The sequence below is a fragment of the Lynx canadensis genome, chromosome C1, assembly GCF_007474595.2.
Source record: "Lynx canadensis isolate LIC74 chromosome C1, mLynCan4.pri.v2, whole genome shotgun sequence".
Taxonomy (NCBI): Eukaryota; Metazoa; Chordata; class Mammalia; order Carnivora; family Felidae; genus Lynx; species Lynx canadensis.
In genome coordinates this window covers 78045791-78068799 of record NC_044310.1, presented here as the reverse complement: position 1 = coordinate 78068799, position 23009 = coordinate 78045791, and the positions used below count along the sequence as shown (strand labels likewise).

General features: G+C 46.0%; 1 protein-coding gene across 3 annotated transcripts; it reads left to right on the top strand.

Annotated features, from left to right (window-relative positions):
• Positions 1 to 2115: 2115 nt before the first annotated feature.
• GFI1 (growth factor independent 1 transcriptional repressor) lies at positions 2116 to 15260 on the top strand. Of its 3 annotated transcripts, XM_030328276.1 has the most exons (8): positions 2116 to 2175; positions 2727 to 2862; positions 5206 to 5412; positions 5728 to 5910; positions 7700 to 8187; positions 8292 to 8429; positions 9472 to 9637; positions 11942 to 15260. In XM_030328276.1, the coding sequence occupies exons 3-8, from the start codon at positions 5298 to 5300 to the stop codon at positions 12118 to 12120; spliced, it is 1269 nt and encodes a 422-aa protein (XP_030184136.1). In that variant the 5' UTR covers positions 2116 to 2175; positions 2727 to 2862; positions 5206 to 5297; the 3' UTR covers positions 12121 to 15260. The 3 variants fall into 3 exon arrangements, with proteins under 3 accessions (XP_030184136.1, XP_030184140.1, XP_032450230.1); XM_030328280.2 differs by lacking the exons at positions 2116 to 2175; positions 2727 to 2862 and adding an exon at positions 4338 to 4402 and having other exon boundaries at positions 11942 to 12790; XM_032594339.1 differs by lacking the exons at positions 2116 to 2175; positions 2727 to 2862; positions 8292 to 8429 and adding an exon at positions 4338 to 4402 and having other exon boundaries at positions 11942 to 12790.
• Positions 15261 to 23009: the final 7749 nt, after the last annotated feature.

Sequence of the window (23009 nt, the reverse complement as noted above, 5' to 3'; positions counted from 1 at the left end):
GCATCTACAGATATATTACTATTATTATTATTTAATAACAATTAATAAATTACTGACAAAAATGTACATTTAACATCCTCTTTTTAGAAAACCAGTATTATAGAAAATTATGCTCCAAGCCTACCTTCTGCTTACCATTAGATCTATTTCAGTTCCAAAGGAGCACACTGGAGGAAGGATTCTTTCCAGCTTTTAAAAACGTGCACTTTGGGGGCGAAGGTGTCTTGTTCTCTTCATTCTCTATTTAGTGGTGAATGAGAGGTAGTTTGAAGTAGTGGGAAGTCAAGTTCATTGTATCATCATTTCCAGTGCTGGCTCTTCTTAGCTGCAAGTTTCTTAACCTCTCTGGGTGCCCCACTTCTTACTTTTCTCCTCTGTTCCCCCTAAGTGTGGGAGTTACATTTTGACACTATACATCTAGGAAATGACCTGATCTCTCTAGTCAAATATTTTTATGCGTACTTATTTGAATCGGTAACACATACATATGGTTCAAAAATTTTTAAATTATAAAGAGAAATTCTATGCCATCTCCCTCCTGCTTGCTTTTCTCTGGGTGTCCCTGTTCCAGTCCTCAGTTTTATTTTACAAATTGAGAGGATGTGAATGGCAAGCTAAGCAAAATGACTAGATTTAATCTGAATGAAAGGGATTTATTCTCAAGTGATACTGTACAAGGTGATTATTTGTCCCCTTCATAGCCTCCCCTATGTTTTCTGAGCAGCATTCAACTAAAGTACTAAACAGTCACAGTGCCTTTTCAAGAAATTTTGACTTTGAACTTGCTCATGTGCAAAGGAAATGGTTCAGCCGTTTCTCTAGAACTTGGTTGATAATAAATTTCCTTTTGTTCCACTTATAATTTTCTTTTAAAAATTTGCCTTTTTCTACTGTTGCATAGGGTGGAAGGAATAACGGAAAGATTTATTGTGGCCCGCTTTTAGATGTTTATACATTAGGCCAGGACAAAGAATACAAGAATTAAAAGCATACATACAAAATTACTTACTTTCTCTTCAGTTTATTCAATATTTGTAATCCTTCTGATTAAGATTGCTTACCTCTGGGTGCTAACCAATTATAAGGAAAGGCGTGTTGAACAAATGAACAGTAGTGTAAGGAGAATAGCTAGGCAGGCTATTAAAAGGTGTATCTAGTCCAGCACCTGGCACACAGTAGATGTAGGACCACTGCTATATAAAATGTCTGATCTATTAAAGCATGCTTGAACTACTGCCATGGTAACCAAATATTTTCTGCACATCTTTGGGTTTACAAAGCAAATTAAAAATCATTTAAAAAAAAACACCACAACCATCTCTCTCTATGCAAAGGGCTACAAGGACCTTACTTTTCCATGACAATTTTGGCTTGATCTAAAATATGGTACATTATTTTGCAAGAACTGAGGAGCAACACTCCCTTCTCCCGGTATCTGACACTGGAGACGTACTGCGCAGGAAGTTGTGATCAAAATCTAGCTCAATTCACTTAGGAAAGTAACGTAATTACGACATCCACCCCCGTCAGGAAAGGGTTTAGGTTTAAGCATACACAACAGGCCACACTCTATGGATCATGGCAGACATCTAGCGTTGGAAGTTGCTGCATTTATTTATGGGTGAAGTTTACATTTTCCCCTGTTCTATTAATAGAATTCTTAACTCCTTTCATCATTTACTCAGTCCACAGACGTCTCTTAAGAGCCTATCAGGGACCTAAGAGTGAAGATCCAGTGCCTATCCTCAAGGAAAACACATTCCGAGTGAAGATTTACTTTTTCCATACTCATCGGGGTGGCGCTTTTATGGCGCTGTATTGCTCTTCTCAGAACCAGGTGCCCGACGTGCGGCTCTCCCTGGCGGGCCGGGGCGGGGCGGGGTCAGCCGAGCCGCCGCCGTCGCCGCCTCCGCCGCTGCCCCCGCGCGCTCCCTCCCGCGCAGTCTTTAATTTCGCAGCTCCGACCACCGGAAATTAGCCGCGGGCGGAGGGTACGGGGCAGAGCGTGGGGGAGCATGCGTGGGGAGGGCGCGCCCGCCAGCCTAGCCGGGCGCCCGCGGGACGCGCCGCCAGCGCCCTCTCCGCCGGGGGCTCGACGCTCGCCCACCTTTTCCAAATTTAACCATTACCTAAATCCGAAGGGAAATGAGCAAACCTCTCGGATTGGGTGTCAAGGTATTTTCAGCTTCGTTGGGCGTATTTATCCCGAAGTGTTTCCACAACAAGCTATTTCGGGGTAGAGGGGCAGGTTTCGCTCTGCGGACGCCGCGGCCACTCGCCGGGCTCCAGGCCGGCGGCAGCGTCGGGCGGTGATTCACGGCCTCAACCCGGGGGTGGCCAGCCCAAATAGGCGGCGGGGTGGGGGTGGAGGTGTCCCGGGGCAGAGGAGCGGGGAGGCCTCGTTGGAGCTAGACGCTCCCACTCCCCGGCGCTCCACTCAATCTGTGTCCTGAATCTGTGACTTCTTCTCGCTGCGGAAGTCTCCCGAGAGCCAATAATGGTTCATTTTCTTTTGAATCATTTCTAGTGCCTGGGTGTTGGGCTCTCCGGGCCTCCCCATCCTCCGCAGCCCCACAGAGCAAAAACGCGGAGGACCTCCTGGGAGGGCGGCTGGAAAGGCCAGGCCCCGGGTCCGCCTCCTAGCCCCTTGCGCAAAGGAGCGCGCCCAGACTGGGGGTTGGAGGGCAGGTCTGAGAGGACTAAGAGAGCTACTCCTTAACGCTCAGGAAGTGAAGCTTGTGGTTTTGGGGGCTGAGCTCGGAAGGAGATTAAAAAAAGAGAGAGAGAGAGACAACGCAGTCTCTCCCGAAAGCAACTCAGTTTGAAAACTCGGAGCGCAGTGCCGGTGCCCTGACCCCGCAGGTAGGTCCGCTGCGCCCGTTCTGCGCCTGCCCCCCTGGTGGGGGCGGCCGCGGGGACTAACGGGGCACCGCCACTGCGGGGGCGACCAGAGGGCGCTGCCGGGTTCCCGCCTGCAGCTGGCCACTGTGCGGGAGCCCCGAGAACCCTATCCGCAGGGGATTTGGCTCAGGGGAGCAGGATTCATCCGGGAAGGAAACATCTGGTGGGGAGGCGGTGGCAACTGCGATCAGGAGGCTGCCCCTCCGTGCCTCCACTCCCGCCTTCCCAGGCCCAGACGGTGAAGAGAGGCCCTGGCCCGCGTGCGCTCAGGGGGCCGCCCCGCCTTCCCGCCGCCAGCTGCTTCGCGAGGTCGCCTTCCCACGCGCTCAGCCCTCGTCCCTACTACTCAACCCACTCCACTCTCCCAGGGTCGGGTAGGGCCAACCCGGCATGCGAGAGAGGAGCGGAGCTCCGCCTGGGTGGAGAGGCCGCCTCTGTGCTCGCCTCATCCCGCGCGGTCCCAGCCGGCGCAGGCTCTGCGCCCGCGCTGACAATTCCCCCTGCCTCCCCACCTCCTCCGACCCACCTCGCGCCGACGCAGACCCAAGCCTCAGCAGGGCCCTCAAGACCGTTTCGCCCCATTTTCCTTTACCTCTGAGTTTCATGGCTGCCTAAGGAATTCGTTTTTGCGTTTGTGGTGTCTATAAGGCCGAAGTGGCGGCTCACGCAGAGGCCCAGGGAAAACTGTGGTGGCAGGACTGCGCCCTAGGGCAGCCCCAGCACCCCCAAGCCTCCTGAAGTCCCGATCCTAGGGGCGGACTCAGACCGTGGCGGGTGGCACCCTCACTCCCAGGGGCCTTCTGGCTCTTAGGACTCCGGAAAGGTCCCTTGGGATTCCGATAGACGTCCCAGACGACTCTTCTCTCAAGCCTGTCCCCACTCCACAGTGGGACGTGGGATGCCCTCTCGGGAACGAGTCCCTGAGAACTCGTTTTCAGCTCGGAGCGCCAACAGGTAGTCTTAGTGTCCTGCATCCTGCTCTGAGAGCCGTGTAGCTCCTAGTCTGGCAGCCTAAGACGCGCGAAGGCTAAGGACGAGATCCTTGTCCCCGCCTGTGGTCCCCCAGCACCCTTGTTACTGAACTAGCCTAGACCATGGAGAGCTGCTGTACCCCCAAGAGCCTGCAGCTCCCAGGTGAACGCGGCGCCCATCGCCTTCTCTCCGAGAGGAAGGCAAATTTCAAGTTCCCTAGACCTCCTTGCCTGCCTGGTTCCGCCCCCGAGCAGCCCCAAGCGGAGCTGGAGGCTCTGCCCCGCCTCACCGCCGGGCTCAGGTTTCGACCCCGGGATTAGGTGAACTGATTGGGGGTTAATGAGAGCGGCGCGGCGGGCAGCTAGCTCCCTCCCAGGCCCTCTCCTGGACCCCGGCGCACTGGCCGTGGCAGCGCACCCTGCGCTCTCCGCGTTGGATAATCTGTTGTTTCTCCGCGGACTACAGACGCCGGGCAGTTCACAGCCATCGCGCACAAGTCGGGCTCGACTTCCCCTAGACAAGGTTTTCGGTGAGCAGAACGAAAAAATGCTTTTTCCCAGGACTTGGTTTCCGAGGTTAGGTCTCGCCCCAGACTCTGCTTGCCCCCGCCGCACTCGCGTCTCCAGGCCAACCTTTTCCTCGCTTGAGGAGCGAGGGAGATCACGGGTATGCGAGTTCTACCCGGGGCCGGGGTCAGTCCTCTGCCATCTCCCCTCCCGCCCGCCACCTTCCTGTTCCTCTTCTCTTCTGCCTTCCTTCTCCAGCCTCTGCTGCTCTCAGCCCCTCTGCTGCTGTCTCCCAACCTCTGCTCAGCCAGCCTAGTGCGCCCCTCCTCTCCCACCACCCGCCTCCGGTTTGTAGCGGGCTCTTGGAGTGCTTGGCTTGTAGCCCCTTCCTGGTCCCCGATCCCTCGGCCCTGGAGTGATCAGCCCGTCGCTGCTCTACTCCCCAGCCCGAAAACTAGGCCAGGCAGGCAAATGAGTGGTTGAGTTGGGGTAACTGGCCAGTTGGGGACATCGGCTCTCCGGAGAGTTTGACGGAGCGAGTTTTGCTAGGAAAGGGGAGGGGCCAAGGGGTGTGGGCCGAGCAGAAGGAAGAGGCCTGAGCCTCAGCCCCGGGACGGGTTTTACCGCTGAGCTGTGGCGGCGGCGGCGGGCTCGCGCCACCTGTCCGAGTGCCACCTGGTGAGCGCGGCGCAGCGGGGCCAAGCCCCTCCTCCCGCAGGCCTCCCTCGCTCCTCCCCGGCTGAAGCTCTCTTTCCACCCGGCTCCCCAGTCCCCGGCCCAGGAGCGTGAGGACCCGCGTTTCCACCGGGTTCTTCTCCTTTCGCAGGTCTCCGCCTGACTGGGGCAGAGCAAGAACTCGAAGTGACAGTGGGCTGACGGCAGCTCCAGGCAGCGGAGTGGGGACCGCGCCGGACCACCATGCCGCGTTCGTTCCTTGTCAAGAGCAAGAAGGCTCACAGTTACCACCAGCCGCGCTCCCCGGGACCCGACTATTCCCTCCGCCTTGAGAATGTACTGGCGTCAGGCGGAGCAGGTGCGGGGCGCGCGCGGACCGGGAGGGGCTGCTCCCAGGGACGTAGATTGTGCGCCCTGACACACCATCCCCAAAGGAGCCGGGCAGGGCGACCCTGAAGCCTCCTTTGCTGCCTTTTTTGTTTCCAACCGTCCGGGTCCCTTCCGGGCTCGTCGCCTAGGTGCCACGGCCTCTTTGCTCCGGCCCTCGGATCCGGAAGGGTTCCCGGCCAGGTCTGGGAAAAAAAGAGGACGCCCGGGTGCCACGGGTTGGGGAGGCACCACTTCAGAACCATAGGAGCTCAGCCTGAGCTCCTATCCTGCCTCCTCTCCGCAGACAGCACCTCGAGCGCAGGAGGGGCGAAGACAGAGCCCCGGGGTCGTTTGTCCCCCGACTCACAGATGACTGAGGCCCCTGACAGAGCCTCCGCATCTCCGGGCAGCTGTGAGGGCAGCGTCTGCGACCGGAGCTCAGAGTTTGAGGATTTCTGGAGGCCCCCGTCGCCCTCTGTGTCTCCAGGTAGGAGCCGGTTGGGAGCTCTGGGGCCGGGGCAGCAGGGTTCCCACGGTGAAAAGTAAACTAACGCAGCTTTGGGTTCAGAGATGCTAAATGGATGGCGGAGGGTCTTTCCGACAGGACAGCGCGTGTTTGTGGGGTAAGGAGCCCGTAGGGGAGGCATCTGGCTTTTCTGGAACTACGTCAGCCTGTTTGCGGGGTCTGTTGCTTGGATCCGAGGCGGCGGGACCCGGGTTGTTAATCTCTAACGTTCGTTTGGCGGAGATGGTGGGTGAGAGAAAATAAATGAGTCGTCTCGACAGGCAGCAACCTCGACATTTCGTTTTCTGATCAGTTGACTGCTTAGAAAGAGCTAGGATCCCCAAATCCAGACGCTGGAGTCTCAAACGGAAACCTGGGCAGTCTTTAAAAATTCCTCTGGCTCCCGCAAGCATCGGGCCTGGCAGAGCTGGGCGCTAAGCGGGAGGGACGGGTCGGGCCGGAAATCTCTGCCCTCCTCTGAGTTTTTGCAGGCGCGGATTGGGGGCCTGTTTGATTTTTCGTTCGGTGGGGTTGGCCGGCCCAGCCTTAGAGACCAGTCGGTTGGCTACATTTCCAGACAGCAATGGAGTTTTGCGCAAAGTTTTGTGCACTTTGGGTGGGAGTGAGTCGTGGGTTCTGATCGGGGAAGGAGAACACACATTAGCTGCATTCTGCCAGGTGCGTTATTTCCAGATTGCCTTTACTAGTTTTAAAAGATAGTCCCAACCCCATCCCTCAGTGCGTTGACCTGGCTAAAGCCATGGCTGCAGCGAATGTCTATGGGAGCCTGCAACCCCATGATTCTTCATGGCTGTGCAGGACACCGCCCTCCAAGACGGGGTGCCGCGGCAATCTCTCCGCGGGAATCTTGGGGTGCATCCTCTCATTAAAACGGCTAGCCTGGAGTGTGCAGTGTGGGAACAGATTTGTAAATCCGTATGCAAATAGGGAAAGGATACGTTGGGTGTCTGGTTGTAGCAGAATTCACGTTGGGCAGCGGCACAGAGGCCTCGAATGTGGGAAAGCTATGGCACTGGCAGATGGTGGCTAAACCTTGTCAATTCTTCTCTGAGAAATGTGGTTTTTTCACCATCAAGCTATGACAAGAATGAGAATGGGGAGTATGTGGCAGGTAGTTCAAGCTCCAAACCTTCTCCCGCTGTCCCTTTGCTACTTGCACTGGGTATTGAAGGAACTGTTAGGAATGTTAATACTTCCCCGTTTTTTTCCCCAGACAGATGTCTTCGGTAGGCCGGGCTGCATTTTATTTGTCCTCTCCCTCCTTCCTTATCGATCCCGGAAAGAAAAAAGACGAGTGGGAATCTGTAGGGGCCGGGAGAGTGCTGGCGCTGGGAGCTGGGCAGTCTGCGCAGGAGCGCTGTCGGGCCCTAAGGGGGGCCGCCTTCTCCTGCTCAGCTCAGAGCAGTTATCAGCGCAGACGGCGTGGCGCGCTTGTTTTCGTGGCACCGCGAGTTGCTCCGGTCCCACCAGAAAAGACCCTCCTAACGTGCGTTTCCGCTGCCCTGGCACTAAATTTACCAATCTCCTCGACCGATGCCATTTTAATTATCCGTTTGCTGCCCTGCCGCCTGCAGCGATCCTCGAGGTCCCAGAGACCCGGTCCGCGTTTTACTCTGGGGGCGTCAGGGCACCTACCGCGGCGCCTGGCGCACGGAGTACTCCACCAGTGCTGGGCGGCTGGCAGATGCCGCTGGGCGGCCTCCGCTCCGCCGTCTGAAGCCTGACCGGACGCCCCCTTGTGCCTCCACAGCCTCAGAGAAGTCGGTGTGCCCGTCGCTGGACGAAGCCCAACCCTTCCCCCTGCCCTTCAAGCCATACTCGTGGAGCGGCCTAGCGGGTTCTGACCTGCGGCACTTGGTGCACAGTTACCGGCCGTGCGCGGCCCTGGAGCGCGGCGCGGGCCTGGGCCTCTTCTGCGAGCGCGCCCCGGAGCCAGGCCACCCCGCGGCGCTCTACGGCCCGGAGCGGGCTGCGGGCGGCGCAGGGGCCGGGGCGCCCGGGGGAGGCAGCGCAGGAGGTGGCGCTGCCGGCGGCGCGGGCCTGGGGCTCTACGGCGACTTCGGGCCCCCGGCGGCAGGGCTGTACGAGCGGCCGACGGCGGCGGCCGGCGGGCTATACTCTGAGCGCGGCCACGGGCTGCACGCGGACAAGGGCGCCGGCGTCAAGGTGGAGTCGGAGATGCTGTGCACCCGCTTGCTGCTGGGCGGCGACTCCTACAAGTGCATCAAGTGCAGCAAGGTGAGGCTCCCGCGCGCTTGGCTTAGTTGGCCCCACGCCCCCGCCCCTGGCCCGCGCCCCTCGGCCCCTCTCAGCGGCCTTCTCCCCGGCCCCACCCGCCTCAGGTGTTCTCCACGCCGCACGGGCTCGAGGTGCACGTGCGCAGGTCCCACAGCGGCACGAGACCCTTTGCGTGCGAGATGTGCGGCAAGACCTTCGGGCACGCGGTGAGCCTGGAGCAGCACAAAGCCGTGCACTCGCAGGTAAGCGCGGGGCGCAAGGCCGCGCGCGGCCCTGCTCAGGTTCGCTTTCGGGGATGTTCCGCTTCTCAGTGCAGTACCGGCCACTCTCCGCTTGGCATCTTTTCCCTTGGACGTCCCCGGACTGCCCCCAGTCTCCTCCACCAAGGCACTTTGCCCGGATGTAGGTGTGTAGGGAAAGGTGGCCGGCTCTGGCTTCCAGGCAGCCCTAGAGTTTGGTGTCACATCATTGTAAGCCTCCAGAGGGTGATCCTGATCATTACTTTGGGTTTGAGGAGGGTTTGTATGCACTCTTGCTGCGGATATATCAGATTTATTAGCTCTGGGTTTTGTTTGTTTGTTTGTTTTTTGCCTCGCTTATCACCAGATGGTTGTCACTTAATCAGCATTGATCCCTCCCAAATGAAAAGAAGGGATGTCAGCTCATTTAGAGTATCCAGCAGCATATTTGTCCTGCTGTTCTTTCATTCATTCCTTTATTAATATTTGTTGTCCAACTTCCAGTTGCTAGGCACGTGAGAATCCTGTAACACATCAGGTCCCTGACAGGATGCCCCCACAGAATTTTTCAGCTTAGCTCAGTGACAGAGAGTAGATAAGCAATTAAGTGTACAAGTAACTATGACAAGAGAATGCTCACGTACAGACTTACTAAAAAGAGCAGTATTCTTCCATCTCTCTCAGCACTGGCCAGAGGGGGCAGTGGTCTCAACTGACTGAGGTCTAAGCCTCCTGTTGAGGAGGGTGGAGAAGTGTTTGTAAATGGGTGTCAAAAAAGCAGGGTGGGGATACATTTTTGCCATGGGGTGTGGAGGGCTGTGGGTGAAAAGTGGGTAGAAAAAGTGTTAAAGGGGAAGAGGGTGGGGTGGAGGGGGTAGAGATTGGAAATAAATCCGGGGAGAGAGAATGATGGGGCAGGCTAAGTGGAAGGGGAGCCCGAAGAAAAGGAGAGCCCTGGATCTGGGGACTTTATGGTTGGGTTAGTGGTGAGGAGGATGGCAGCCTAGATGCCTGCAGTAGGAATGCCACATCTTTCTATCCACAGGAACGAAGCTTTGACTGTAAGATCTGTGGCAAGAGCTTCAAGAGGTCATCTACGCTGTCCACACACTTGCTTATCCATTCAGACACCCGGCCCTACCCTTGTCAGTACTGTGGCAAGAGGTTCCACCAAAAGTCAGACATGAAGAAACACACCTTCATTCACACTGGTAAGCTGAAGGCCCTTGGCTTGTAGAAAAACATCTGGTGAGGGCTGGAGTGGGGGAGCATTGTTCTTCCCACCAATACAATTCACCTTTCCTGTGATATTCTGGCTACAGAATGAGCGGTACCTTCCAGACAGAGTTAATCACTGCAGTGTATGCAAGAAAACAAGCAGGCAGATTCTCTTAAGTTTGTTTACAAACAGCGTTCTCCCCCAAAGGGGCCTTGATTTGGGGTTGCATCCGTAGAACCACTAAGCTGATCAGCCTCAGGCTTTTTATACTTGCAAAGACTATTTTCCTCCAGCAGTTTAACTGCTGCTCCAACTGCTCAGAGCAGGGTAAGATCTGAAGCTCCAGAGATTGAGGACTTTCTGCAGAGCTCCCACCCAGCCTTTTATGGGAGGGACTTATGTGTGGCCTTTTGGCTGCATTTTTTTTTTTTTTTTTTTTTTTTTTTGCAATCTAAGAGCTTATCCTGATTGAGGAGGGAAAAAACAATGGTAAATATTACTGAGCTGTCTGCTAAGCACTTTTCAAGTGCATTGTCTCATTTTATACTCACAAAAACTCTGGGAGGTAGAGACTATTCCATATCTCCATTTTAGAGATGAGGAAAGTGAGGCACGGAAAGATTAGGTAACCTGTCCAGGGCCCCAATAGCAAGTGGCAGGGCCAGGACTTAAATTCAGGTCTGCTTGATTTCAAATATCTATTATCTTGACCACTGGTTACTGTATTTTCAGAGTCATGAAGGTTGGTAGATGTAGAAAACTTCTATTTACTTATTGCTCTTTTCAAAATTTCAGCAAGTTCATGCCATAACAATGATAATTCTTTACCTATTATAATACTTTGTTATTTACACATTGCTTTCAAATCTAGCTCTTCTTTTGATCCTTACTGCCACCCCATAAAGTAGTCTTGCCATCCTGAAACTCAGGGTGATGCAATGATTTAGCACAGGCCAGGCTAAGAGTAAATCTTGAGGCCATGGAATGCTCTGGCTTCCAATCTTGGACTCTTTCTGCAACATTTTGATTGTGTATAGGTGGCAGTTTTAATGCCAGGTACAGTCTCTTTAATAGTAAATAATACACTTACAAGGGACCCAGAATTCTGGCTATTGTATTCTAGAATATGAATACTGATGTAAAGCAAATTCCAGTGTGTTCCAAACACCGACCATTGATGTTTATAAATATGTTTGGGCAGTGTAGATGCCCCCATCAGAAAACTCAGAAAAATATCCTATTTTAATCGTGGACCCTTGTCTGAAATTTCCATGTAACTCACTCCTTTTGAGTAAAAGTATTTAAAACACTTACCAAAATGCAACTAGGATCTTGACTGAATGAAACATTAAGTCCTTATCAAACATTTACATCTTAGCTAGAATTTGTTTCTCAGATTTGTTTGACCCTAAAGGGATAGGGTAAGTTTTGATGGGTGCTTCCTTATCAAGGAAATCTGAAACATGAAGACAGAAAGGGGCACAGCAAGAGGGATAGAAGTCTCCTCAAAAACAAACTTCATCTACTGTTGCACTTTTCCAAGACCAAGCCCTGACTATAATGCCATGCTGAGGCTATGTGAAAATGCATGCCATTTACCCAAATGTTAAACAGCACATGGTTTGGGGGGAAAGACCAAACATTTTTTATTTGTTATTTATTAATCTGTGGTGAAGATTTGCTAGGATATAAAGAATCCTTATAAAAAGAAAGTAAAATCAAGATAGAAGGATCAGCCATCTTGAGAAATACTTCGTGACCCAAATGTGGATTTTAAAAATACGACTTTGAGAAATGTCTGTGCTTCAGATACATTCTATTGTCCTTCAAGAGCAAGAAAGAAGACAGGCTCACTGGTCCACACAAACCAACGCCCACTTGGAAACTCAGATTTGAAAACTTCCTCTGAATAAGAACAGAGTCACATGGTTTGAAGGACAGGCCCCCACCCCCACATCGAACATCTGCTCTGGGAGCTCTCTGCTTCTAAAGTCAGGGGTGCCTTGCCAGGGTGGATTCAGCTGTGAGTCTGGGCACGTGGCCTTTGCTCTGTTTCCGTTTAGCAGGAAACGGTTTGAGGCCTTTTGCTGGGAACCCCCACTCAGAAAGTCTCCCTTTCACCTGGTGCACCATGACTTCCCAGGACTTGAGTTGCAACACGTCACCCTCCAAGTCACTTAAAGGCCTCAGACTGCGTTGCAGCCAGCTGCTGCTAAGAGCATGTGGGTCACAGTGAGTCCCCTCTAGCTTTATCATAGACTCATACTTCCTCTCCTCCCCTCCTCCATCCCTGCAGGTGAGAAGCCCCACAAATGCCAGGTGTGTGGGAAGGCATTCAGCCAGAGCTCCAACCTCATCACCCACAGCCGCAAGCACACAGGCTTCAAACCCTTTGGCTGTGACCTTTGTGGGAAGGGCTTCCAGAGGAAGGTGGACCTCAGGCGGCACCGGGAGACACAGCATGGGCTCAAATGAGGGCCCTGGCTGGCTGCAAGCAGCAAGCATTACACAACACTACGGAGGGCAGCCTCCCCACTTGCTATCATCCACTTCCGACATTTCAGGCCCTCGGAGCCAGTCCGAAGATCCCAGCAGGGTGAGCCCCTTCACCTTACTTCCTGGAACTGCAAGAGGGGATAAATTACCTTTACAAAGTTCAGCCCAGAGCGGGAACCAAGTAACTTACTGGGCTGTGAACACGCCGAATAGGCTCCCCCACACCAGAAGGAAGACTCAAAAGTCAAGAGGGGCTCAGATAAAATCCTGGGCTCTGCAGTTCTCATTCCCAGCCCTGCTCCACAGACAGGACAACCCTTCAGGTTTCTTCCCTTCTCCTGACCTACCCCAGATACTTGTGTGGAAGAGGAGGAATCACCATTTACAAGGTTGACACGTGCTAATGTTTTTATCTAGAATGAAAAATGAGTGTTACTTTTTTTTTTTCTTTCTGGGGAGTCTGTTAACCCCTTTCTATTGGGTGCTGCCTGTAAATCTTGGAAGAATCAATTCTCCCACTTGAAGAATGGTTCAGAAACTGATTTGGGGAAGGAGTTTCATACTTTTGAAATGACAAAATACGCTGTGCAGCCTGTTTCTTTTTTTTTTAATTTTTTTTTTAACGTTAATCTATTCCCAAGACAGAGAGAGACAGAGCATGAACGGGGGAGGGTCAGAGAGAGGGAGACACAGAATCCAAAACAGGCTCCAGGCTCTGAGCTGTCAGCACAGAGCCCGACGCGGGGCTCGAACTCACGGACCTCGAAATCATGACCTGAGCCGAAGTCGGCTGCCCAACCGACCGAGCCATCCAGGCGCCTCCAGCCTGTTTCAAGAGGGAGCAGAAGAAAAAAAATCACTTGGTGGTGAGAGGAGAGGAGAGCCCTTCCTGCAAGAGGCTTGTGAAGACTTCATCAGAGCAGCACCTCTGGACAACAAACCATCTGTTCACTCAGCAAGTGTTTATTGACCACAGGCTGCAGGCCTAGGTATCAGGGAGCCAGAGATTAAAGGTATGGCCCTTGCCCCTGCCCTTCAAAAGCTAACAGTTGCACCTCCGAGTGGCTGGGTCTGATTTTTCCCTCCAAAGGAATTTGGAGAAGACAAATAGAATCTTGAACCTTCTTTTCTGACACATTTGGATTTTATCAAGCATAAACAAACAAAAAAGGCTGAACAGATACTTCCAAGATTTGTGTGTATATTCAGTTTTTGATCGTTACACTGATATTTTTAAGATGTCTAAGCTAGCAGGCATGTGAAGTGATCTTCCGTGTGTACTAGAAGGACACAAAGTGGTATTTTTACGTTGATGAGGTTTGTAAATGTTTTTAGATCTTCTGGAGTGCATTTTGTTTGTTAATACATATTTATTAGAGTGATGTTTTAAGTTAATAAAGTATTGAGACTCTTACCTATGGCTTTTCATTTAGGTAGGGAATTTGGAAAAGACTTGTTTTAGCCCATAGTGGGAGTTGGTCCTGAAGAAGCTATAGTGAGGTATTAAAAGTAAAGCAGACGAGCCAATATCCAGAAGAGAGTAAGATCCAATTGCTCGGATTTTCATATGCTTTTCCCTTCTATACCTCAAAAATCCTTCTTTCTTAACGGAAAAACTAGGTATACAAAACTAAGCTCCTGTCTTATAGAGTCCCTGATGGTCCTCATGTACATAGATCCTTCTGAGGACCTCAGGGTTGTTTTTGTTTGTTTGTTTTTTGTGTTTTGTTTTGTTTATAGGTCAGAAGGCTCCCATATGAATAAAGAAATCACAGTTCTTGGGTCCAGAAATTGAGTCTTAGTTACAGCTCTGTCACCAACATGCTGTGTGACTTAGGCAACTCCTTTGGCCTCCCTGATTCCAGTTTCCTTGACCATAAAATGGGGATATGGTTCTGTCATCCTAATCCAACCCTGCCTGCTTTGATTCTGTGGAGACTGGAGGGGATAGAAAGTGTGTGATATTGGTTAGTTGCCTCACCTACTGCAAGTCTAAATATAAAGATGCATCAGGGGAGGGGTAGTAAAATTGGAATTTGAATTATTTCTGGTCTATCCCACCTGTGGGAATTTCTTGCATGAATCAGTCCTTAAGAAAATGAAACTAGAATAAGGTCCTGCCCTAAATTCCAACTACCTGTGCTCATTCTAACATCTCTCAGCCAAGGTATGCATGGCCTGTGGTGACCACCAGTAGATTGTGCCTTTCGATTCAAATCAATTTCACACATACTGATTGAGAGCCTAGTATGTGCCTGGCACTGTTCTAGGTGGTTGGGTACAGCAGTGAGCACAGTGTCCTATGGAGCTTTATTTATTTTGTCACTGCTGAATCTTCAGCTCCCAGAACAGTGCCTGTCACACCAATAGGAGATCAGTAGGTATTTGCTGAGGTAGTAGGTAAATAAGCAGAGAAAATAAAATTCTGCTTAACTCTGACCAGCTCTGCTTTCTAGAGCACAATGGAAAGATAAATTGCTTGAAACTTTAGGAAACCAACTGAACACATAGGACGTTCTCTGAGTTGGTGGGTAAGGGGGCAAGACTGCTTTTCTCCAGTCTCTCTAAATCTCAGTCCTTGGCTGTGCTTAGTTGGTTTTCAACACCATGTCTTTCCATGTCAGTTTACTCTCATTCAAAATTTACATTTGTTTATAATGCAGTTGAAGATAATTTTCCAGAACTGATGGTTGAACAGTTACAGCATCCAGAAACCTCTTCCTAGTGTCCTGGGAAACAAAACTCCCAGGGAATAAAGATCACAAAATGTCCTTCGCACAGAATTCACTGTGCATACTGGTTGGTTATTTCCAACTGGTTTGAAAAGTAAAGAAGTTGGCGTCAAGAGGTAAGTAGACTGATTGAAATCTAGTTATCTGTCCTGTCCTTCTCTGATGACATTTAGAACTCTGGGGCCATTGTCATAATCCTTGTTTTTGCTATAAATGAGAAGTTGTAATTTTGATGTTAACAGTATGCCTTTTTAAGAAAAAAATATATCTTGATATCCTCAGTTCAGAATCAAAACAAATTACTGCGCCTGTTACTGTGTGAAATTTGAAGATTGCAAATATCTCTCTTAATGTTATTACTTGCCTCCATTAAAAATAGATTGTGAATATTCCATGTCACATTATTCATGAGGCAGGCTCTATGCCTTTTGTCTGCTGGAGTAACAGTAGAAAGGGTAACAAGAGACACCAGAGCACACCTTTGTTTCTTTCACTAAATTTTTAATAACGCCTCCAGCTAGCCAGTTGGTGAAGCTCAGCTCTCCCATAAAAGTGGAAAAGCACAGCTATCTCAGAGAAGACCAACTCTTTCACTAGCTAATTTCAGGTTGCGTTCGTCTACACCAGAGATGATTAAATTACCTATCAAGTGTGCCTAGCTATCAGGATTCAGGCCACCTAAAAGGTGAATTTCATCTGATTGATTTGAGACACGAATGGAACAATTGAGTTTTAAAAGCCCCACCTTAATTAAAGGCATAGCAAAGTATCTCTCCCAGATGAATTCTTGACTGCCATTGCCCTTGAAAATTGGGTGGCAATAGTGATTTGACCCACATCATTTTGTTGCGTGCCTGTTTTATAACCTGGTCGTTTAACAGAAAGAAAAGAATTTAGAGGAAGGCCTAAAAGGATGTGACTTTGTACTGTACATTTCTAGAGAACTATTTGTTTAAATCTCTGCTGCTATATTATTTTTACAGTAAAAAGTTTTTTTAAAAAGGTTTTATTTTAGCAACATTCCATTTGTTAAATTAAAAAACTTTTTAATAAAAAAGTTAAGTGTCACCCCAAACCCTTCTAGCTTGGAAGGTTATGCGTAGCTTATTTTCAGTGTTGCTTTCCAATCTTTACCCATGTGTGTGTATATTTATATTTTTATATTTTTAACCCTGTGATCAGGGGAATTTACAATTTATGTCTAGACAGCTCATATTTATTTGTAATATGGACACATAAAACTGAAATATTTATATTTTACAATGAGAATTTTGACAATTTTTATGGTTAAGTTTTATTGAAATTTTAGTATTTATCAGGATTTCATCAGTAATTAAGATCCTGAAGTTTTACTTTGAAGTTATTCACTTTTTAATTTGTTTTAATGTTTATTTATTTTTGAGATAGAGAGACAGAGCACGAGTGAGGAGAGAGGCAGAGAGAGAGGGAGACACAGAATCCAAAGCGGATTCCGGGCTCTGAACTGTCAGCACAGAGCCCGATGCGGGGCAGGAACTCACAAGCCATGAGATCATGACCTGAGCCAAAGTGGGACACTTAACTCAGTGTTATTCACTGAGTTATTCACCCCAAAGTTATTCACTTTTTAAATAAAGCATTAAAAAAAATTTTTTTTAACATTTATTTATTTTTGAGACAGAGAGAGACAGAGCATGAACAGGGGAGGGGCAGAGAGACAGGGAGACACAGAATCTGAAACAGGATCCAGGCTCTGAGCTGTCAGCACAGAGCCTGACGCGGGGCTTGAACTCACGGACCGTGAGATCATGACCTGAGCTGAAGTCGGACGCTTAACTGACGGAGCCACCCAGGCGCCCCTAAATAAAGCATTTTAACATATGGGAAATTATAAATAATATAATAAACATAATTCTGCCATATTTACTTTGGGTTTTATTTTTAAAATAAAACATTACAGACATGGTTGAATATCCTCTGGAATATATTCCTCCCTAACACCATTCCCTTTCTTCTCTCCTCAGAGGCATCCAGTTTACCAAAGTTGGTACATATCATTGCCATGACTATTTTTATACCTTTATTTATACATATTACCATAAACTATATATAATACTACTTAGCATGTTTTAACTTAATATAAATGGTATCATAGTGTATGTATCCTTCTGCACCTTACTTTTTTTTTTTTCTCTATATTTTATTTTTGAGATTTGTCCATTTGGTACATGCAATATTCTTCATTTCTTTAAGTGCTGCATAAAGAATTCTGTTGTATGAATACTTGGTGATTATTTTTGTATTCTCCTGTTGGGAGAGTTTTAGTTATTTCCAATTTTCTCTCTTAACAGATAATTCTGAAGCAAACAATCTTTCACATATCTCCTTGTGAGTGAGATTCTTTAGGGTATATTCCTGGGAGAGTGGAAATGATGGATATTACCAAGTTACTCTCCAAAGTGGTTATACCAATTTACATTCCCACCAACAGTGTAGGAAAATTCCTGTTTCTCTGCACCTTACCAACAGTTGATCTTGTCAGACTTTAAAAATGTTTGCCAATCGGATGGATGTGAAGTGTTATTGTAATTTGCGTTTCCTGATTCTTAGTGAGGTTGAGCATCCTTTCATAAGTTTATTGGTCTGACAGGTTTCCTTTCCTGTGAGATGCCTTTTCATGTTCTTTGTCCATTTTTGGTTGGGTTGTTTGCTTTATATCAATTTATATTTTAAAATATATTCTAAATAGTCATTGTTCTGTAAAATGTGTTGCCCACATGTCCCAGTCTATAGCTTGCCTTTTTGTTTTGGTGGAAGGGAGGATTTGCTTGTTTTTTGTGTTAATGTACTCAAATATATCAGTCTTTGGTTTGTGGTTTATGCTTTTTATATCCTAATTCAGAAATTCTTCCCTGATTGGTGGTCATAAGCTCATTCCCTATGTTTTCTAAAAACATTAAAATATTTACTTATAAAATTAGCTTTTTTTCTTTATTTTTAAAATTTAAATTCAAATTAGTTAACATATAGTGTAATAATGATTTCAGGGATAGAATTTAGTGATTCATCACTTACACATGACACCCACTGTTCATCCCAACAAATGCCCTCTTTAATGCCCATCATCCATTTAGCCCACCTCCCCATCCCCCTCCCCTCCAGCAACCCTCAGTTTGTTCTCTGTATTTAAGAGTCTCTTATGGTTTGTCTCCCTCTCTGATAACATTAGCTTTTTAATCTACTTATATGTTATGATATGAAATAGAATCTAACTAAAATTTTTATTGCCCACACAGATAACCAATTACTCCAACATTATTTATTGCGGATTACATCCTTTTCCCTTGAAACGTAAAGCCACCTCTGTCATATATCAAGTTTCTATTTCTGTATGGTTCTTTGGGCTTCCTAATTTGTTCCATTGGTCATTTTATCTATCTGTATGCCAAAGCCATAGTATCTTAATTAAACCTAAAATAAACTCTTAGTAACTAGTAGGAAAGGTTTCCCTCTGACCTGTTTTGTTCTCATCAGGAATAGCTAGGCTACCTTTGTCTGTTTGCTCTTGCTTGTGAAAAACTATGTTGGATTTTTTTATTTGTACTATATTTATTATTTAATTGGGAATGGAAATCTTTTTGATATTGATTCTTCCTATCCAAAAATAAGGAAGGTATATTACTCATTCATTTAGGTCTTCTTTTATGTCTTTTAATAACATTTAATTTTTGTCATAATTTCGTCTTTTTTTGGTTCATTGCTCTTATAATTATTTTTTAAAACTGCATTTCCTAACTATCTGCTGCTGGTGTGTGGGAACAAAATTATTATTTTTTTGTATATTGATCTTGTATCCTGTAACTTTGCTGAACCTTCTTTTTAGTGTATTGTAGATCATTTCAGATTTTCTATGTAAGACAGTCATAAAATATGCAAACGATTGTTTGCTTTGTTGAAAGGCTTTGTTTGGCCTTTCTAACATACTCTTCTTGACTTGCTGCAGTAGACAAGGCTGCATTGAACAGGGGCAGAATAAGAGACATCCTTGTTTTATTTCTGACTTCCAGGGAAATGCTTTTTTTTTTTTTAATTTTTTTTTAATGTTTATTTATTTTTGAGACAGAGAGAGACAGAGCATGAATGGGAGAGGGGCAGAGAGAGAGGGAGACACAGAATCGGAAGCAGGCTCCAGGCTCTGAGCCATCAGCCCAGAGCCTGACGCGGGGCTCGAACTCACAGACCGTGAGATCGTGACCTGAGCTGAAGTCGGACGCTCAACCGACTGAGCCACCCAGGCGCCCCTAAATGCTTTTAATTTTTCACAATTTAGTGTGTTATTTTGGGTAGGTTTTGGTAGACAACTTTTTAAAAATTGGGTTAATAATTTCTATTTGGTAAGAATTTCTGCTTGTATGCCTGGACATTTAATTTTATTATATAATTTTGGGGCATCTGTTGAGAAAAGTGTGTTATTTCTAAATCTGATGGGTTTTATTCTTTACTTTGTCAATGTGGTGAATGACATTTATAGATATTCTAGTGTTAAACTATCCTTTCATTGCTGGGGGTGGGGAACAAGTTGAGACTTGGTTATTTTTGAAAAACTACATTACTGATTTGGTTTGTGAACTGTATCTTTTTAATTTTAGAAAGAGAGAGTGCGAGCATGGGAGAGGGGAAGATGGAGAAAGAGAGAGACAGAAAGAGACAGAGAATCTTAAGCATCCCATGGAGCCTGATGTGGGGCTGGATCCCACAACCCTGGGATCATGACCTGAGCCCCTGGTTTGCTGAATTTTATTTAGGATTTTTGCATTTATGCTTATTGGTGAAATTGGCTTAATCTTTCTTCCTTATACTACCCATATGTGGTTTTGATATCAAGGTTTAACTCATTTCAAAATGAATAGGGCAGCATTTCCTCTTTTTTTGTTTTCTGGAACAATTTATGGAAGATTAAGATTATATGTTCCTTGAGTATTTGATAGAACTTATCTGGGCCTGTATGTGTGCACATGCATGCGTGTGTGTGTGTGTGTGCACATAAAGGGAAAGAAGAGAGTATATATATATATGTATACTATATATACATATGTATATGTATATATGTATATGTATATATGTATATATGTATATATACATGTATATATATTATTCTCAAGTTAGTTAACATACGGTGTAGTCTTGGCTTCAGGAATAGAACCCAGTGATTCATCTCTTACATATGACACCTAGTGCTCATCCTGAAAAGTGCCCTTCTTAATGCCCATCACCCATTTAACCCATTCCCCACCCTCCCCACCCCCATCAACCCTCAATTTGTTCTCTGTATTTAAGAGTCTCTTATGGCTTGCTTCCTTCTCTGTTTTTATCTTATTTTTCCTTCACTCCCCGTATGTTTATCTGTTAAGTTTTTAAAATTCCACATATGAGTGAAATCATATGATATCTGTCTTTCTCTGACTGACTTATTTTGCTTAGCATTATAGAGGAGGTTATATGTTAAGCTTTAGTGACAACATGTCTATTTCGATTTTTGCTTTCTTCTTAAATGAGCTGTGATAGATTATATATTTCAGGAACTGTTCTGTTTCTTCTAAGTATTCAAATTAATTGCCACCATATTAAAAATCAATCATTATGAAAACAGTATGAAATAGTAGAAAAAATCATAGTATTCTTGATTGCAAAAAAAATCTCGTATACCTATAATTATGTTCAGTACTTCACTGTGGTATTGTTTTTTTGTGCCATTATCTTTTTTCTTAACAATTTTGTCAAAGGTCTCTATATTATTAGTTCTTACAGCATATTTTCATTGTCATTTATTTTTACATTTTACCTAATAAGATTCCTTACTTGACAGATGTATTAGACTTCTAATACATTTAAAATTTGTAATTATTTTTTCCAGTAATTTTTTATTAGTGAATTATAATTACATTTTAATCAGAGAATATGACCTGCATATTAATTCTCTGATATTTGCTGAGATTTACTTTGTAGCCTTATCCTTGGTCAATTTCTATAGGTACTGTGTGCTTGCAAAGAATGTATATTTCCTAGTTCCCTATGATAATATAGTTATGATACCTTCCCTTTGGTTGGTTTTTACATTGTATTTTTTTTCTATCCTTTTAAAGCTTTTTTTGTCCTTATGCTTTAGGTGTGTATCTTTGTGAACAGAATCAACTGAATATTGTTTACTTTTTTAAAGTCTTTCAGACATGAGTAAAATATAATTTCCAATGAAAACTTTGGTTTCTGATACTGTTTGATGTGTGTGTGTCATGTGTGTATGTTCTTTTGATCACACACACGCTTGAAGGAGAAAAGTACTCAGATACTCTGTCCAAAAGAATAAGATACTGCTTTACTCTGCCTGTTAATTTTCTGGTATTCGAGGAAAAAATCCTAATTTTGAAAGTTTTTTAAGGCTGAATTTGTTGTAACTATAGAGGAGAAACAAAAACAGGAAGCTAGATTTGTTTCTTGATGTTAGTTTTATGAACTTCATTGAGAATTTTTTTTTTTTTTGGTAAAATAGGAAGCATAGTTTCAATTCTGTCTTTTAACATGAATTAGACGATTTTCTAGGTTGCACTTTCTGAGAAAAAGAACTGAATGGTATGCCTCTATAAGATTTTGCTGCTATGGCAAATCTTTAGTTGTTTTTAGGGTAAGGATGGCTGACTGAATATCTCCTATGACTTTTTGGAAGAGTTAGAAACCAACCTCTCATTACCTTTTGGTAGACTTGTTTGTTTTCACCTCTTGGATATACATTCCCAGAGATTTCACACAAAGTTGTCTTACTCTTTCCTGGTATTAAAACTGTGCATGGGACTCCAGTAAGCAAGAGTAACAAGTTCTTAATGCAGCTGAGGGAGTCCCAAGACAGCATCATATTTTTGGATGCCATCTTTCTGATTTATCTTGATATGGTTATTGGTTACATCACATATTTAGGTACTATATAAAAGAACATATAAAATAAAATTTAAAAGTAAAGATAGAATCAAGTGGACTCTAAAACTTTTCCATTCCAAGGGTTCTCTGATTTTAAGTCCTTCTCTTTAAAAAAAAAAAAAAAAGTTTACTTATTTATTTTGAGAGAGAGAGTGCATGAAAGCAGGGGACCAGAGAGTGGCAGAGAGAGGGAGAGAGAATTCCAAGCAGGTTTCATGCTATTAGCACAGAGCCTGATGCGGGGCTTGAACCCATGAACTGTGAGACCATGACCTGAGTCGAAATCAAGAGTCGGACACTCAACTGACTGAGCCACTCAGGTGCCCTGGTTCTTCCCTTTTTCCTAAGGGTTTATATAAACTTAAAACTATAGGGCCACCTGCCTGGCTCAGTTGGTGGAGCATTCAACTCTTGATCTTAGGGTTGTGAGTTCGAGTCCTACATTGCTGTAAAGATTACTTAAAAATAAAATCTTTAAAAAAGAAAAAACCTGACAACTATAGAGGCATATTTCAAGCATGTCCAACTAAATCCTTTCACTCCTGAGAGAGTTAACATCAGGGAGCTATGGAAAAGAGATCCAGATTATTCCATGTTACCAATTGGCCAAGGACGGAGGTTTTGTGACTAGCTATTCCATCTGGTAATCTGTCTCTTCATCTGTGATTCAGAAAGGACAGAAGTAAGCAATTCTAGTCAGTAGATGCTTATAAGTTTATGTTAATGGACTGTGGTTCTATGTTTGTACCATGTACAGGTTATTACATTAAAGAAAATCAGATTATAGCAAAGTCATACAACACTAAAACTTTACTGAATTTTTATCTGATTTACAATTCAAGCCTCAGATCATTATTGGTATGTAAAAGTACTGATCAGGATAGAGTTCTCTAGCTGACAGGCTGCTGGGCCCATGTGCTCTTATAAGGCACATGAAATAGTAGACAGTAGACTGGAAGTCACATTGCAGTCCCAGCACTAGTGTCAGAGGTGTGGCTGATCCCAGGGCATGCACAAACTTTACTTTGTATGTCACTAAGGATCCCCTGACATCCACGTGAAGATTGATTTTTCACTGGTCATTGTTGGTCCAAGATGGGGGGGTTCCAGGTATGGGAAGTGAGTATGAAGTTTCCTAGGTAATCTTCTCTCTATTAGCTTGGAGAAACAGTATACTTTTGTGAAAAG

What these genes read in the sequence shown, in the direction of transcription:
- GFI1 (XM_030328276.1), top strand. Translation starts at nt 5,298, where the DNA reads ATGCCGCGTTCGTTCCTTGTCAAGAGCAAGAAGGCTCACAGTTACCAC. An exon ending in AGTGCATCAAGTGCAGCAAG is followed by an intron (nt 8,188 to 8,291) that starts GTGAGGCTCCCG and finishes CACCCGCCTCAG; the next exon opens with GTGTTCTCCACGCCGCACGG. An exon ending in ACACACCTTCATTCACACTG is followed by an intron (nt 9,638 to 11,941) that starts GTAAGCTGAAGG and finishes CCATCCCTGCAG; the next exon opens with GTGAGAAGCCCCACAAATGC.